We start from the raw sequence: 16,746 nt of genomic DNA on the forward strand, positions 1-16,746 counted from the left end.
ACAGAGCGAGTGACGTCACTGCTAGCTTGTTTGCTCATACAGCCAGTTTAGACAGACGGATACATCGCCGACTTGTTCAAACAAGAAATCGTTCAGTCTTACCATTCGCTGTATAAGTAAATGAGAATGACTGAATGGGCGCGGTTTAAACCAAACAAGAAGTGAAAGAGCTACTTTTGCTCGTCTGAACACTAATTGTTCCGTCTAAACGCACCTCAACTGATAGATTTTCTTTGCCTTCGATGTTAGAAAAAACGAATGTGATCTGCTGAAGACCAGAGAGAGCATAAAATCTAGTCAGTTTATAAAAGGGGATATTAACCCCTTTTAACTGCATTGAAAATCATACATCATTCTGAAAAGTATCAGAGAACAAGAATTTGGATGAGAGCAAGTGGCATTGTGGGTAAATGAAACCTCTGAACACCGCCATTGACTTTGAGTAAAGTGTCTTATTAAATTGATCAGACATATACATTTATCTGCATGATTTGCCGTTCGGCCAGTAAAGGCATCGTTATACAGTGTACAGAACAGAGCAGTAAGCAGCCTCATACAGCTTGCTGCACTAGTATTGCTGAGTTAGTAGTACCGCAGCTCTGTGCTTTGTCGCATAGTCAGTTACTGTTGGAGCAAGCTTTACACAGGCTGATAGTGATCGAGTAATTTGCCATTAGGAGTTCAGGACTGTGTATTAGTCATCAACAAAATGTCTCTTTATATTTGGCATGCAAGGGGATCAAGTAATTGTAAAAATAAAAAAGAAATCAAATCTACTGTTTGTATTTACTGGATATGGAAATATGGTGCATAAAAAGCGTCGTCATTAGGGTTTTACCAGTGGGTTTGGATAAATAAGTTTAAATAGTTCTGTCAGTTCCTGAGTGCTTCCTAACCACTTTACTTGCATTGACTTGATCCACTGCTAAGGTCTCAACTTCTGGCTGGTGAACCAGTTGACTCTGGCCAGGGGTTGCATGTGGGATCCTATGGGCGACCCCAACATGGGCCTTCTGCTTCTTCTCTTTAGCTGGACTACTAGAATCAGAGCGTATGGGAGGGATAACATGTGGGCGCTCTTTGATGATCTGCGTGTCCACCGTCTGTCTTGCCAATAAAAACGGGGTGGGATCAGGCATTGCATCCACAGGTTCACGCAACATTATCTTACGCCCATCTGCCCCAAGCCTATAGACCTCAGCAAAGTCAGCATTAAGAGGCGTGGATAAACTCTTCTTCATCCTTCTTCTTGGAGTCTCGGGTAACTTTTCTTTTGGGGGAGATGGCTTGTAGGAGGACATTACTGGGCTCCCCGGAGGAGCAGCTTCAGGGGCCCCGCTAGTACCGAGCAGCTTCTTCTTTGTTGCATGCAGCTGTGACGTGAGATATGCTATAGTGTTAGCTCTTTGCTCCAGTTCACTGGACAACATGTTGAGCTTATGGCTTTTAACTTTTAGTTCTTCCAAATATTTCTTCTCCCGTTCCTTTATTGTATTTTCCAGCACCATTATCATTGCATTTTTCTGCTCAAGCTCTTTAATTAGCTCATTGTTCTCGGTTTCTTTGTCTTTTAGCTGAGCTTCCAGTTCTTCACATTTTCTCCTGAGCTCATCACTTCTCGAAAAACCCTCCCCTGTAAATAAATGAAAAAATAACATAATTCCAGTGGATTGAGGGGAAAGGGGCTGTTTATCCAAAACAGTATGTGAAATATCTCTTTCTTGAGTATTACATGGTACTGGCTCACTGTACTCTATATGTGGTACCACATTACCCATATGACACAGGTATTCCCCCTAGACACAATATGACCTAGCACAATTTTTTGCGGATTTATATGAAATTGTAGACGTACAGAGGTACAGCATGGGCCCAAAATTTTTTATGAGTGCCGTATTACTGCTCTGCACAACTTGGAACATGTATAGAGCATGCACATTATACAGTGGTATCCATGAATCCTTACAACATTGGGATCCCTTGGGATCATGAGAAAGGAGCATTACGACTCAATGGATGAATGGAGCAGGATTGTGCATGTGTATCCTCTGCTCCACTCGCTGTCCATGGTGATAGCTGAGCAGTGCTCGGCTATCTCTGTCAGCCCCATAGAGGTGAATGAAGTGTTGGTCATGCAAGTACACCACTGATCCATTCTCTAGTGGTCTCGAGGTACACCGTTCCCATGATCACTACAGTTGGTCCCACAGGAAATCAGTCATTTTGAATAATTTTAGTGGGAAAACCCCTTTAAGGAAAGAAGCCATGATAATATGAAGAGAACCTAACATTCCTGATCTGAGACACCATCCTGATCTAAAATCTGTGTGTATAAACCCAGCAGGCCTGCTTTTAAGGCTATGGTAACGTAGTGGATTTTCCGCAGTTGTGGGTTTGGGTGCAGATTGCATCAAAATCTGCATGTAATGCACAGATTTAGTTGTGGATTTCATCCCCTCATTTGCAGAGATGAAATCCATGGTGATCCGTAACAAGAAATTGACATGCTGTGGATTTAAAAGCCGCAGCGCAGGTCAAGTTACGCTGCAGATTTGTTTCTGCAGCATGCTGATGAGATTTCAAGAAGTCTCATCAACCACTGCACCAAACTCCGCTGAGAAAGGTTTGCAGCATTCCTGCTAAATAATGGCGAGAAAAGAGGAATGCCATCATTATTGGTCTATAAAATTGAATTTTAATATGTACCAACAGAAATTAAAGAAAAATTGTGAAATCGAAATAAAACCTTATTCCTCCTCTTCATTATTTTGAATATTTATACATTAAAAACTTTTGTGTAATTGAATTTAAAAAAATCCATGTGAAAACTTCTGTATAGGATAAATAAAGCGTTTATCTCCCCCTCCACTGTATGATATGGTTTAGTCCACGCACCATATGAAATAATAAAACATTTATGAAACTGCAGTATTTGTATCCCACAAGCTCAGATTTCAGTCTGCAAGCAGAGCCAGCATGGATGCATGCGCTCAAGGACACTAATGGCCCATAAATCAATAAGGAGAGGGCATTTGTTGTTCAAGGGTCGAGATTTTCGCATTTCAGTTTGACCCATTGATGCAGACTGTAATAAGATTACATGAAACATTTATATCTACTGTAAATGATCTTCTGAAACCCACTAGGGACATTGTAGGACACAAATGCAGAAGATCATCTGCCGAGTGACACAAAGTAACAGCATGGAGTTCATGTCTCCAGAAAACACTTAACGAAATCCTGCTTCCTACTGATCATAAATTGATCTTTTATCAGCTACACGGTACATTGTGCTGCAAATGGGTTCCTAAATACCGGCAATTATTGCTCCTTTAGTTTGGTAGACAATAGTCTGACCCCAGAAAATAGCTTCGGTCACACTGACAGGCACGGTGGCAGGCAGAGGAGGGAGGATGGATTAGATAGGTCTTCAGCTTTCTGTCCTTACTCACCCTGTTCCACTGCAGGAGTAGGATGAGTTTTTTTCTTTAGTAATTTTACCAAAACCCATTTTAAATTACTCTAAAAATTATACCCCAGACAAAACGAGTGCCATTTTTTTGCTTTTTCACCATTTCATTTTTTTTTTACTCTGCCGGGTTGGCTAAGTGTTTGGAAAACACAAGAGGAGCAACAAATATTCTGAAACCAAACAAAGACAACAACCACAACAACATCATTGTACTCAGATGGGTTCACACTCGGTGTTTGTGGAAAACAGTTGCAGTTTTTCCAGCAGCTTTTTGAGCCAAAGACAAAAGTGGATCAAAAAAGGAATGGTAAAAATAAGGGAAGGACTTCTACTTCTTTCTGCTGGATCCACTTCTGGCTTTGGCTACATAAGCGCATCAAAAACTGTGGAGGGGCCTTTCCACAATGCACCGCGTGTAAACCACTCTTTTCTCGTGCAATCGCATGATGATTCAGAGATCGCACAGGGCATGCTGCAGACTGTGAACAGTGATCCCAAATTCCTCAACACAGTGATCACTGGCGATAAGTCAGTGCTGATAGTGAAAGGCACACCTCTCAATGTGCTGAAGAGTCTTCTGAGAGGAAGGACCTACACCTAAGTGCTGATAGAGAAAGGCACACCTCTCAATGTGCTGCAGTGTCTTCTGAGGGGAAGGACCTACACCTCAGTGCTGATAGAGAAAGGCACACCTCTCAATTTGCTGAAGAGCCTTCTGAGAGGAAGGACCTACACCTCAGTGCTAATAGAGAAAGGCACACCTCTCAATGTGCTGCAGAGTCTCCTGAGGGAAAGGACCTACACCTCAGTGCTGATAGAGAAAGGCACACCTCTCAATGTGCTGCAGTGTCTTCTGAGGGGAAGGACCTACACCTCAGTGCTAATAGAGAAAGGCACACCTCTCTACACTCACAAGAATCTTATACAGAGAGGCAAAAATCATCTTTCTAGTGATAGAGTATTCAGTGTTATTCTGAGAGAAACAGAACCACTATTGGGACTACCTGCTCACCTTCCAGTATATGTGGTTGCAATTACCATTAATTTTTTTGCAATGATTATTACAGTACAGAGACAAACACAGAGGATGGCAGGCGTGGATTTGTGCACTCCATATTTTTATAGCTTATGCGGCATGCTGACAGGTAAGCTCTAAAAGTAATCTCTATAGCCACACTGTGTGGGAAAACGAAAAATGTGGTGTATAAGGAAACTTTATAATGTGAACAAAACTGTGAGCACAGCTACTTCCATCAAATGTTATCGTGGATGGAGCCACAGGCACAGCTATCTCTGGAAGAATCCTGAACTGTTTAGGTCCCAGAAACGTATTCCAATAGTTTTGTTATTGTGGCACATAAAGGCACTTTAGATGCAGGTCTTACTGCTGAAAACCATTAGTATTGTTCCTCTGCAGTTATACTTGCAGGGAAGCCATTGTTACCTTTTCAGAGTGTCATGTCTACTCAGATAGCAACTACAGTGTAGAATTCCAGAGCGGAGGAATGTGAGCTACAAAGACAGCAGTGTGAGGGAAGGGGAGTCCGCGCCGCCACAGACCCCGCCGCCTTTCATTGTCCACAACCTCTGATACAGTTCTACTTGTATATCAGTTCAGCTTGGAGGGAACCTACTGGATTAGTAAAGAAAGGCTTCCTTGTTCTTTCCCATGTTGAACAGAAGTGAATATTGGGAGCATGTACATAAACACTTATAACCAGAAAATGAATTAAAATCATATCTTTATTAACACAGCTATACAGATATTTACCTGTTTCGGAAGTTTTTAGCGTCAGTTCATAAGTCAGATCTGTAGAAATAGAAATCAGAATACTTATAAGCATACGCCTTATGGCATTTCCATCTATTATGTCATTATCGCTTGGATATATCATATTATTATGATCACTGCGGGGGGGGGGGGGAGGGGGGAGGAGGGGGGGTTTGAGCTCTGGGGCTCCTGCTGGGAAGTCCCAGTCCCCTGTTGTGCAGGGAGCTGTAGCACAGCTGCATTCCAGTGAAGGGGGCCGTTTTGCAGAACCCAGTACAGCCGATGCCCAGAAGCATCACTGTGCAGAGAAAAAGTGAAGGCGACACAGTGCTTAACCAGGATTGGTGGGGATTCTGTCAGTTGTACTTGGATGAAGGCAAATTCTAGTGATATGCAAAACTTATCATAGTGGTAAAACGCCTTGAAAAGAGACGGTCACATACTTTTAACTCTATAAGATCAGCTTATGGGCGCAAAAGTAGGTGACCTGCCAAGTTTGGGGATGTAAGTTTTATACTCATCTTCGCTGTCGATCCCCTAGTGCGAGCATTGAAACTCACCACTGAATGCATTGAGCGAGCTGCTAAGTAGTGCACCTGTTCTCTTTTTATAAGGGGCGGACTACTTAGCATCACATATTGCATTGAACGGCGGCTTTCACGGTGGGGGATCGCCGGAGTATATAACTTACATGCCCGGACTCCATGGATCACCCACTTTCAGGCAATAAGCTCAGCTTATAGGGCTAAAAGTATCTGACAGTTCCTTTAAAGAAAACTTGCCAGTAGATTAATTTTATCTTAACTACAAGCAGCATGAACTAGCGACAGGATCCCTTATTACAGTGAACTGCGTCTTGTTCCGAAATGCTGTGTGTTTCAGAGAATATTGTTTAAAAGGCTTTGTGGAGAACTGTCCGCTGGGCAGCACTCCTTCGCCTTCTCTCTGCACAGTTCAGCTCGATTTATGGGTTTCACGCTATATGTATATAGGAAGAAACCTGTAGATCCAGCTTAACTAGGTGGGGAGAAGCCAGAGGGGATCTGCCCAGCAGACACTTCTCCCCGAGTCATCAACCTTTTAAAAAATTTTCTCATTACTGTGTTTAAGAACAAAACATAGTTCATTGTGATGCGCAGCCCGTCACTATTACATGCAGCCTGCAGTTTAGAGGGATTTTCTCAAGATAGGACATCAATAGTTCATCGGCTTGCATCCGCTGCTTGGAATCTCTGCCGATGGGTTAACTGAAGAGGCCAGGGTGCTCAGATGATTGCTTCAGCCTCTTCACAGGCCTGTGATGTCATGTCTGTTGGTCACATGAGATGCCAGACATTGACTCATCTGAACACCACTATCACTTCAATCAGCCGATCACCAGGGATTCTGAATGGCGGACCGTTGCCGATCGACTATTGAGGACCTATCCTGAGGTTACCTTATCAATAGTGCAATCTTGGGAAACCCTTTAAGGAAGCATTAATCTGCCTACACGTTTCCCCTAAAAGGGTATAAGGCTTTACAAAAGAACAAAACAAAATCCAACAGTTGTCAGTTATGCACAAGAGTAGTCACCTTGATTCCCCGGCGATCTAGCACTCAAGCTCTGGCTTTACATATTGCATAGAAAGGTGTGTACACATTTGGATTTTTAAAAAAAAAATAAAACGTTTAACTTCTTAAGGACGCAGATCCCTATTTTTCCTCCCCACTTTTAAGAAATCCTAACTCTTACTTATTCATCAACACAGCTGACTGAGGGCTTGTTTTTTGTGGGAGAAGTTGAATTTTTCATTGCTACACTTAATGTACCATATGAAAAACTTAAACTAATTCTATGTGGAGTGAAATGGAGAAAAAGCGCAATCTCGCCATCTTTTGGGGTGGTCTTATTTCTGCAGTGTACACACAGCAGCAAAAATGACCTGATCACTTTATTCTATGGATCAGTAGGATTACTACGACACCAAATTTATGTAGTATTTTTGCTGCACTACTTTTAAAAAATAAAATATCTTTGGGAAAAATTTAATTTTCTGCCGCCATAATGTTATTTTTTTGTCAAAATATTTGTAGGAGGATGAGTTTTTTGTGGGGCGTTCTGTAGTTTTCATTGGTACCATTTTGAAGTGCACGTGAACTTCTGATTGCTTTTTGTTACATTTAGAGATGAGCGAGCATACTCGATAAGGCAAACTACTCGAGCGAGTAGTGCCTTATTCGAGTACCTGCCCGCTCGTCTCTAAAGATTCGGGTGCCGGCGCGGGTGACAGGTGAGTTGTGGCGGTGAGCAGGGCGGGAGCGGAAGGGAGAGAGATCTCCCCTCCGTTCCTCCCCACCCCATGCCGGCACCCGAATCTTTAGAGATGAGCGGGGAGATACTCGGCTAAGGCACTACTCGCTCGAGTAGTATGCCTTTTCGAGTATGCTCGCTCATCTCTAGTTACATTTTTTCTTGGATAGTGGGTGACAAAATAGGCATGTTTTTTTTTTCTGCCGACGTCCACTATGCGGGGTAAATAATGCGTTACTTTAATAGATCAGACTTTTATGGATGCAGCGATACCAAATATGTTTTGGGGGGTTTATTTAAATTTTTGCTTATTATAAATTAGTAGATATACCCGTGCGATTTTATGAATAGCAGTCCTGGAATATACAAAGTGGGCGACAAAAATGAGCCGAGCACTGCACTGTTATGGAAGTTCTCCAAAATAAAAATCTGCCCATTGCAACCAATCACAGCGCAGATTTTATTTTACGTCAGAAGTATAAGAAATGTAAGCTGCGCTGTGATTAGTTGCTGTTGGCAATAAAAATTACAGGGAAAGTCTGTGCGTTTTCGATTTTTAATTCCGCCAGTATCTGTCGCCTGGTGCTGAAGAACACTCATGCAAAATTTCACTTAAATTGGACCAGAACTGTGGATTTGTATACAACACAAACAGATTGTGTTTTTTTAAATATATATGTGTGTAATACAAATCGGGACATTTTAAGTAAGAAAAGATAACAGAACGTACGCATAAATATGTGGAATCACACCTGATTATTATTGTGTATATTATACTGCTGAGGTAAAATAAAAGCTGTGCTGTGATTGGTGGCTGTAGGCAACAGCTTTTAATCCTTAATGCAGAGATAAAATGAAAGCTACACAAAATCTGTTTGTGTGTGTGTCATATACAAATCACAAGTTCTGGTCCGATTTGAGTAAAATTGTGCTTTTTTTTGTTGCCAATAGCAACCAATCATAGCTCAGCTTTCACTTGTTATTCTGCTGAGGTAAAATGAAAGCTGCGCAGTGATTGGTTGCCATGGGCAACAGTTTTCAATCCTGAATTGCTCCATGTATTCCTGTCTGGGGACATATTTCCTGAAACACAAATTGTCAACGCCAAGTATAACTCTTCTAGTGGAAATTACTTGTTGGAAATAACCAGAAATACTAAATCAAGTCTGTAGGTTGCTGCATTAATATTCAAGCAAAGGCAAAAATATGCAAATAAGATTGCCGAGACAACAACATTTCAGATTTTTTTTAGCCTATAACCTTTTTCTTCAGATTATACTGTGTGCAAAATTTCATGTCAATCGGTCGTACAGTTTGTGCGTGATGCTCCAAACAAACAAAACAAACAACCAACCATTGACAAATATCAAATATATAGATGATATGGCAAAAGTTTTTTGTTTTTTTTTAACACTTTTAAATTACCTTTTATTTTTTGTAATCATTCATAAACTGATTTTTTCATTTTTTTCGTTGACACCACAGAGGACAAGAACATGTGATATGTTGATCACTGCTGCAGTATGATGTAATACGATAGTTTTACACTATACCGCACTCTGACAGGCAATCTATCAAGCCATGCCACAGGCAACAGCAGTCCTAAGGACTTTCTGAAGGCCCCCAGCTACCATAGCAACCGAACAGCACCCCCGAACTCCAATCAGGGCATTTAAATGCTGCTGTCAGAATTGACAGTGGCATTTAAAGTGTTTACAGCCGCAAACAGCGCTGGGGCTGATAACAGCTGTTACAGGTGGTTGTCAGCTACAAGAAACAGCCGGCTCCTGATCCCCCTTCATACAAACCCTGAACCTCCATTATGTAACTGTACATCATGGAGTATTAAGAAGTTAAAGAAAATGACCAGAGAGCAGATAAGTGTGTTAAACCATTAGGGACCAGGCACTGTAAATATACGGCTGTTGGCCCCGGGCTTTAAGCCCAGCTGTATTTAAAATTGCGGCGGAAATTAAAGCCTCTGCTTCTGTAATAAATCAGAAGCAGGACGGGTTGTTAGCCGTTAGTCACAGCTGATAACCCGGAGGAGGAGGGTGAAGTGGGGTTTAACCCTTTCTGCCTCCTCCTTTCTTCAGTACACATCGCTCAATGAGCGATATGTACTAAAAGTGAAAGTGTTTCTTCCACTATGCGAGCTCGGGGATTCCCTGCTACAGCAGAGCTGCAGGGTTGTAACAGACCCGGATCAGCTCTGCCAGTGACTAATGTCACTACAGGGGATGTTTTCCCCTGTAACTGGGGCTCCTATGGATGCTCCAGCTACAGTGGAAAAGTATAAAAAAAAATCTGAATGTTCGCCAGAGGTCTTATATAACGTCATGGGGGACATAGATAGTAAAAAACATTAAAAAAAACATTACATACATCATTTAAAAAAAAAAATATATATATATAATATTATATATACACATACATATACATACACAATAAAACAACAATATATACATAAGAAAGAAAACAACCCAAAGCCGGCGCCAACCAAAACGCCGTATGCTCCCTGTAATCCAAAACCATACATACTATATATCGAAACGTCTGAAACAAAATGAGGAACCCATTCCCATACTTTATTTTAGCGTAAATATACCAATTAAAAAAAAACAAAAACTAGAAATATTTTAAAATATTATTTTTTTAAAGCTTTTTACCCCAATAAAACTAAAAAACGGAAAAAAAATTCTGTGAAAAAAGATATTAAAAGATAGCCCTATATGTCACAGAAAAATAACAGCCAAAATAATTTTGGTAGCTAAAAGGAAAAAAAAAAATAGTACAGTACAACTACCACATGACTAAAATCCATAAAAGGTGACCAATCCTTAAGGTACAAAACAGCCTGGTCCTTAAGGGGTTAAAGAAACGTCCTGCTGCTCCAGTCCTATTGAAGTCCCAATTCATACATTATTCATGTGACTGCTTCACCAGCCAATCACTGGCCTCAGCAGTCACATGCTAGTTCTGGTTCTTGTGATCGTTTCAGCCAATCACTGGCCTCAGCAACAGAATACCTAAAAGACCAGGCTTGTTTTTCTTTTATTGTACACACTAATCTGCCTTGTGGCCCTTGGAAAGCTTTATCTGAAGGTTTGTAGGATGGTTTTTTCCATCTGTATGGTGCATCTTAAGGCCCCTCTTGCACACGGCATCGACAAAACGCCACGATATTTATCGCCATTTTCGAACACATGTCACAGAGTTCACAGCGCATTTTAATGCACCCCATCATTGTGATGGGTGTGTTAATAAATGCAAAAACGCAGCAAAATAGATGAGAAAGCGCTCGAAAAATCACAGCATTCGAGCGAAGATCTGTGAGGCTCCATCTAAATCATTGGGAGCTTTGTACCGCAATTACCATGGCGTTTAAAACACAGCGGTTATCGTAGTAACAAGCGCATGTGAGAGAGTGGCCTAATACTCTGGGTATCCGTTTATTTAACACTATTCCATTCTAACCAAGAGGCATGGTGCTAGGATCCCTACTATACAACATTTCAGACTTTAAATCTTCTCATATAAAAACTTCTAGTGGTAAATTTGGGAAATCTGGGACAAACCCTGAGAAGTTTGTTGATACTTGGTGTTAATTTTCCCAATGGCACATGTTGAGCTGAACTCACAAAACAAGAGAGGGAGACAACAACCTGCCAGTGACCCACAGACATCATGCCATCCTTATCATGGATGACTTCCTAGTCCTCTATTCTTACCTGTGCAATGTTGCTGTAACCGGCGGATTTCAGCATGTAATCCCTTCAGTGTGTTGGCATGCTCCTGCTGGAGGAACAACAGGTTCTTTTGGGCACTCTGTAATTGGTTCTCTAGGTTAGAAGTCGCCATCTTGAGCACTGTTAGAGAGAGGTTGGTGTCAGCCTGCGGTAGAAAGATACAAGATCATGTAGACGGATACAAAGGACACACATGGAATTTATCATATGATGTGCATGTTTCCCTGAAAATAAGACATACCCTGAAAATAAGACATAACATGATTTTCCAGAATTTTTGAGGATGCAAAATGATTTTTCAGGCTTTTTGAGGATGCTTGAAACATAAGCCCTACTCCAAAATTAAGCCCTGCTAACAATTAAATAAAAAAGTCAATTCAAATAGTGTCCAGGCAGCTATACATGTAAAAAAGTTAAACCTTTTTGAACAAAAAATAATATTTTCGGGGAAACACGGTAGGTGGGGGGAAGGTCACAGGATTTTTTATTTTACAATATCAGTTAGTTGCTATTGTCTGCTCAATATGGAGCTCAGAAAAAAAAAACTATTTACAAATACACCTAATGAACTCTCTCTCTGCTCACTTGTAGACCCCTTACAAACTGGTTTCCATATGCTACACAAATGGCCTTTACTAAAGGGTCTCCTGATGGCCAACCTTAACGGCAATTACTTTCTACTGATTTTTCTGCATCTCTTTGTGGTGTTGAACACTGTAGACCAACTCCTGCTCCGTATACTCCACTCCATAGACAGCAGTGTCCTCTATGCCTGTCTGACTGCTTGTTCAGTAGATCATTTGCTGGCTCTTCTCTTCCTCTTGTTGGGGCTCCTCAGGGTTCAGTCGCCTCTTCTTTCTCATCTGCATAGTTCCTACTGAACAAACTATCAGCAGATTTGGCTTTCAGTACCATCTCTACGCTAATGACACCCAACAATATACACTCTGTTGAAAACCATCCAGCACTTACCGGTAGGAGTTGTTTTACTACAAAGCTCGGCCTGCAGTTACATCTCAGGCTGATATACAAATAATTAGCATTGTGACGTGATTAGATGAACGGTATCGCCACCTGAGGCCATAAAAGTAGTTCCACCCTCCACCTATAAAAAGGCTCTCAGAGGCTCCTTGTGTGTAGTGACCTCTTTTTCCACTTGTGTGGAGCTTGTTGACCACTAGATGCCTCTATGATGCAATCAAAAAGGTTTCACCCAGTTAAAAGTTTGGAATGTGAGAAGCTGGACGGTCGTATCGACAAATTGCTCATCACCCGGGCAGTTCTGACCAGACTGTTAGGAGAGGTTGGGACCAGTGGATGTGTGAGGGCACACTAGGCGACCGGGCTCTGGACCCACGACAGACCACCAGTAGAGAAGAGCGTCTGGCAGGCTGTCAGGAGGTGTTGGGACGATGGATGCATGAGGGCACACACACAAGGCGACTGGGCTCTGTGAGACTCAGATCTGTCCTATAATCCATCTCTCCTTGTATGCTCCTGACATCTGCACCTCAAAAACCACCTCCAAAATCCCCCTTTTTTCACTTGCCAACAACCAAAACTCTTAATGTTGCTGTAATTAATTCTCACCTTGTCTTCCTTTCACCGTACTTGGATTTTTGCCGCAGAACTATAGTTTATTGTGCTCCAAATACACATGAGGATTCCAGTAAATGGGACTGATCTGCCAATGTGTTTGTGTGTAACATGTGGGAATCAGTAACATTCTTCTACTTCTCGCAGATCACCCTCTTCTGTGGTGAAGACACAAATCTGCGTGGAAATTTTCAGTGGCATGTAAACTGGTTGCAGAAACCCCATTCCCACGCATGGGTTGTGGAAGATTTGTAGATTTCTTACAGATTGACACAAAACCCACACAGAAATCCCTATACGATTCTGAACGGACTTAGTGAATGCCAGAACTACTTGCACATTTCCATGTATACTATATATGTTTGCACAACTATAGTCAACTGACTGCTTGGCATTCTGCAGAACTGCAATGGCAATCTGCTGTGAGACTAACCAAGTTAATTCTGCTTTACACGCTGAATATTGTGTCGCAGTCGCACTATACGGGATACATCAGAATGGATACTGTTCTTCGCCTACAACCTCTCTCGGTAGTAAGAAGTCTTCCTGACACAATCCTGCGCAGGTGAGCGTCTTCGATGAAGGGATTACAGTGTAATCTGTGTATAAATAGCTGCTGAGTGGTGAATGAGGGCCTCCGCCACATGACACATAGGAGCCATGCATATTAGGGATGCCGGCGCATCCAACCACTGAACATAATCAGCAGGGAAGTCTGGAATTGTAGAAAATGTCTGCTGTGAGAAAAACGTTCACAGGAGATCTATACACAACCAATATGCTGCAGATTCATAGCAAAATGCTGTGACAAAATACACATGTACGACATGTAGATTTACAATGGAATTCACCCCGCTCATTGAAAATGGGAGAATTTTATGGCGAACGCTACTTGCAAACACGCCCTTACAGAAAACGGTGCCAATCACATCGCACTATCCACTGTATTCATATAGAGGATATGTGGTGAACAACCACAACTATAGATACTACGGAGTAAATGCAGGAAGCTCTACGGCTACATTCACACCTCGTTTGGGCGCCCGTCCGAGGGTCCCGTCTGACAGGCCAAGAACAGCACTCAAATGGAAAGTCGAATGGCTGTATGGGCTGTTCCTTGTGAAACGGAGACCAAAGCTGCAGGTTTGGTTTCCATGTCAACAAGTTTGATCTGTCAGAATAGCGCAGTTGGCTATACTATTCTGTCTGGCCAAAATGCTGGAAACAGATACAAACCTTCTGCGACGGAGAGCAGCTTGTAGATTTGGTCTCCGATTCATAAGCCTATGCAGCCGGTCAGCTTTCCATCGGAGTGCTGCTCTTAGCATGTCACACGGGACCCTCGGATGGAAAACCTAGAGGGGCGCCCAAAGAGGCATGAATGAGTCACATGACTGTATATTTATCAGGAGGAGGCAGGGACATCCGTCCAAACCTATTGTTTTGGACAGGTTTCTTTGATTTTCCTTAAAAGTTTGTGTTCCCACTTAATATTTGCTGGGTTTACTTCAGTTCATAAGACTTCTCTGCAGCTTGACCTTGCCTATTGAACACGGTTACTTTCTTATGGGGGCGAGTAAATACCTGGGAGACTGGACAGCGCCAGCAAGTCTTCATTGTTTAATTGTAATTTAATATACAGTATTTTTTTTGTTCGCTCAGCAGATGCCATCGACTAATATTGGGCCCTTCGTTACATGCTTATAGGGGGCGTAGAGTGACTTGGTTTTAGAGGTCTGCTGCAACAACAACAAAAAAATCCAGTTTTTAAAGCAAGTCTTTTAACATTGCATACCATATCATCACTGTCACTGCTATAGAGATCAGCAGCGTCAATGCAGTATACTTATATCTATTTACATGGGGTCAAGGTTCGGACAACTGCATTAACCCCTTAAGGACACGGCCTAGACAGACAGCAAATTGAGCGATCACCGATTTTGTAAGTAAACCAACATTAAATGCCAGTTTTAACCTCTTAAGGACACTGACATTTTTTATTTTTCATTTCTGGTTTCTCTTCCCCATCATAACTCTTGTTTTTTCATTGACGTAGCCGTCTGTCTGAGAGCCTTTTTTTTTTTTTTTGCACAAGTTATATTTTTTAATGGTGCCATTTAATGTATCATATAATGTACTAAAAACATTAAAAAAATTTCTAAGTGGTGTGAAATGGAAAAAACTCAGTTGAGCGATCTCTGGGAGGTGGGGGTGTCTTGTTTTTACAGTGTACACACCGCGGAAAAATGAGATGATAACTCTACTCTGTGGGTCGGTACGATTACAACAGAACCAATTTTTATTTTTTGCAGTACCACTTTAAAGAATAAATTAAATAACTTTTTTTTAGGGAACGGTCATACATATCAGTCAGAAATAGTATACAAATGTGGAGTCCATTTGATTTTTTTTTAAGGGGAAGCAAAGATTTCAATTTGCTTTTTTCCCCTCAAACAAATAAAAAGCTAAACCAGCCATGGGTCCTAACAGCCCTACTTTGGGATCGGTCCACTAACTTGCATTACAAAGAGACTTGTCATTTAAACAAACAGGGTTAGCAAAACTAAACTTATCCCAAGTTAGAGGCCTCTGGGGGAAGAGCCGTCTACTGCTCCAAATGAGACGAAATTCAGGCAGTGGCCACTTCAGACAACATGCTAGCCATTTTTTTAAACTTTTTTTTTGGTAAACAAACAAACAAAAAAAATCGATCACTGATAAGTGGCGCTGCAGCTATGCAAATTATGATACAAATGTTCAAAAACTCTGCATTCACAAAACCACTGGTAACACACCCAGTCAGCTTTAATCACTACAGCATGCTGAAGAATGCTGTCTGTCACGGCTGACCTGATCCGCTACAGCGCCCGCTATCAGCAATTGTTTTTTAGCAATTATTTTTAATCTCCCACGTCAGTCTATGGGAAAGCACAGCAATCGGAAACCGTGCAGGAACTAGGAAGCCGGTGAGTATAGTAAAATACATCCCCAGGGTCCCCATTACCTCCCCGAACAGCACCATAATTTAGTTTATGGTGCTGAAGGGAGGTGACAGGTTAACCCTTTAAGTCTAATAATTTAGTTACTGGGATCAGCGTAGTTGAATATTCTGTCCTCGAAGAAAGGCGTAAACAAATAGAAAGTAAGTTGTAGGGTCTAAAGTTTGCACCTTTGGTCTCCGTTTAAGAGAAGCTGACTATGGCCCAGAGCAGTATGATAAACCAAAGCTGAGCTGCGATTGGTTGCTGTGTGTAATAAAGCCATCTTTTCTTTTAGACCTGGTTTCCTTATGTTCAGCTGTCGGTGCCCCCCTCCTCCTCCAACATGGTCGGGAGACTGATACTAGAACTTATCCCATAGTTTTCACGCTAAACATCTCCCTGCGCTGGGCAGAAAAACATTTTACGCAGCCCATTTCTATCCAGCTATGGTCACAACAATGTTATTAGTCGTGTCTGGCTCAGGTTATATATCTGGCCAGATACAACCAATATTTGTGCACTGAGCCTTTGATAGTTCTAACCTATGAACCCTATGAGTGCAGGGTTTGTATGGGGCGAGCTCAGGAGCCATACACATCAGGTTCCGGCTGTCTGGCAACTGACACCCCTATTCCCCGCAACAGCCATAATCAGCGCTCATGCTGATCGCAGACGTTAAGGGTGGACGCTCACTGGCGATATTTTCTTTCTTGCGCTGCGAGAGTACAAGAAAACTCTCGCCTCGCAGCGCACGAAAGACGCCGGTATAGAACCGGCATATCGCTAGTGCTTTCAATGGGGCCAGCGGCAGCGGCAGCCCCATTGAAAACATAGGGAGAATGCCGCGGACTTCTGCCACAGCTGTGACAGGAGTTTCCTTCATC

General features: G+C 42.0%; 1 protein-coding gene across 3 annotated transcripts in view; it reads right to left on the minus strand.

Annotated features, from left to right (window-relative positions):
- Window positions 1-432: 432 nt before the first annotated feature.
- Window positions 433-16,746, minus strand: part of CCDC92 (coiled-coil domain containing 92) — a 29,163-nt gene continuing 12,849 nt past the window's right edge. For all 3 annotated transcript variants that reach the window (XM_066603361.1, XM_066603362.1, XM_066603363.1), the window contains exons 2-4: window positions 11,268-11,430; window positions 5,244-5,282; window positions 433-1,633 (exon numbers count right to left, since the gene is read on the minus strand). In XM_066603361.1, coding sequence (XP_066459458.1) covers window positions 861-1,633; window positions 5,244-5,282; window positions 11,268-11,397 — 942 coding nt within the window. In that variant the 5' untranslated portion in view covers window positions 11,398-11,430 and the 3' untranslated portion in view covers window positions 433-860. The remainder of the gene's footprint in view (window positions 1,634-5,243; window positions 5,283-11,267; window positions 11,431-16,746) is intronic.

This window comes from Eleutherodactylus coqui, chromosome 5, assembly GCF_035609145.1.
Source record: "Eleutherodactylus coqui strain aEleCoq1 chromosome 5, aEleCoq1.hap1, whole genome shotgun sequence".
NCBI classification, from domain to species: Eukaryota; Metazoa; Chordata; class Amphibia; order Anura; family Eleutherodactylidae; genus Eleutherodactylus; species Eleutherodactylus coqui.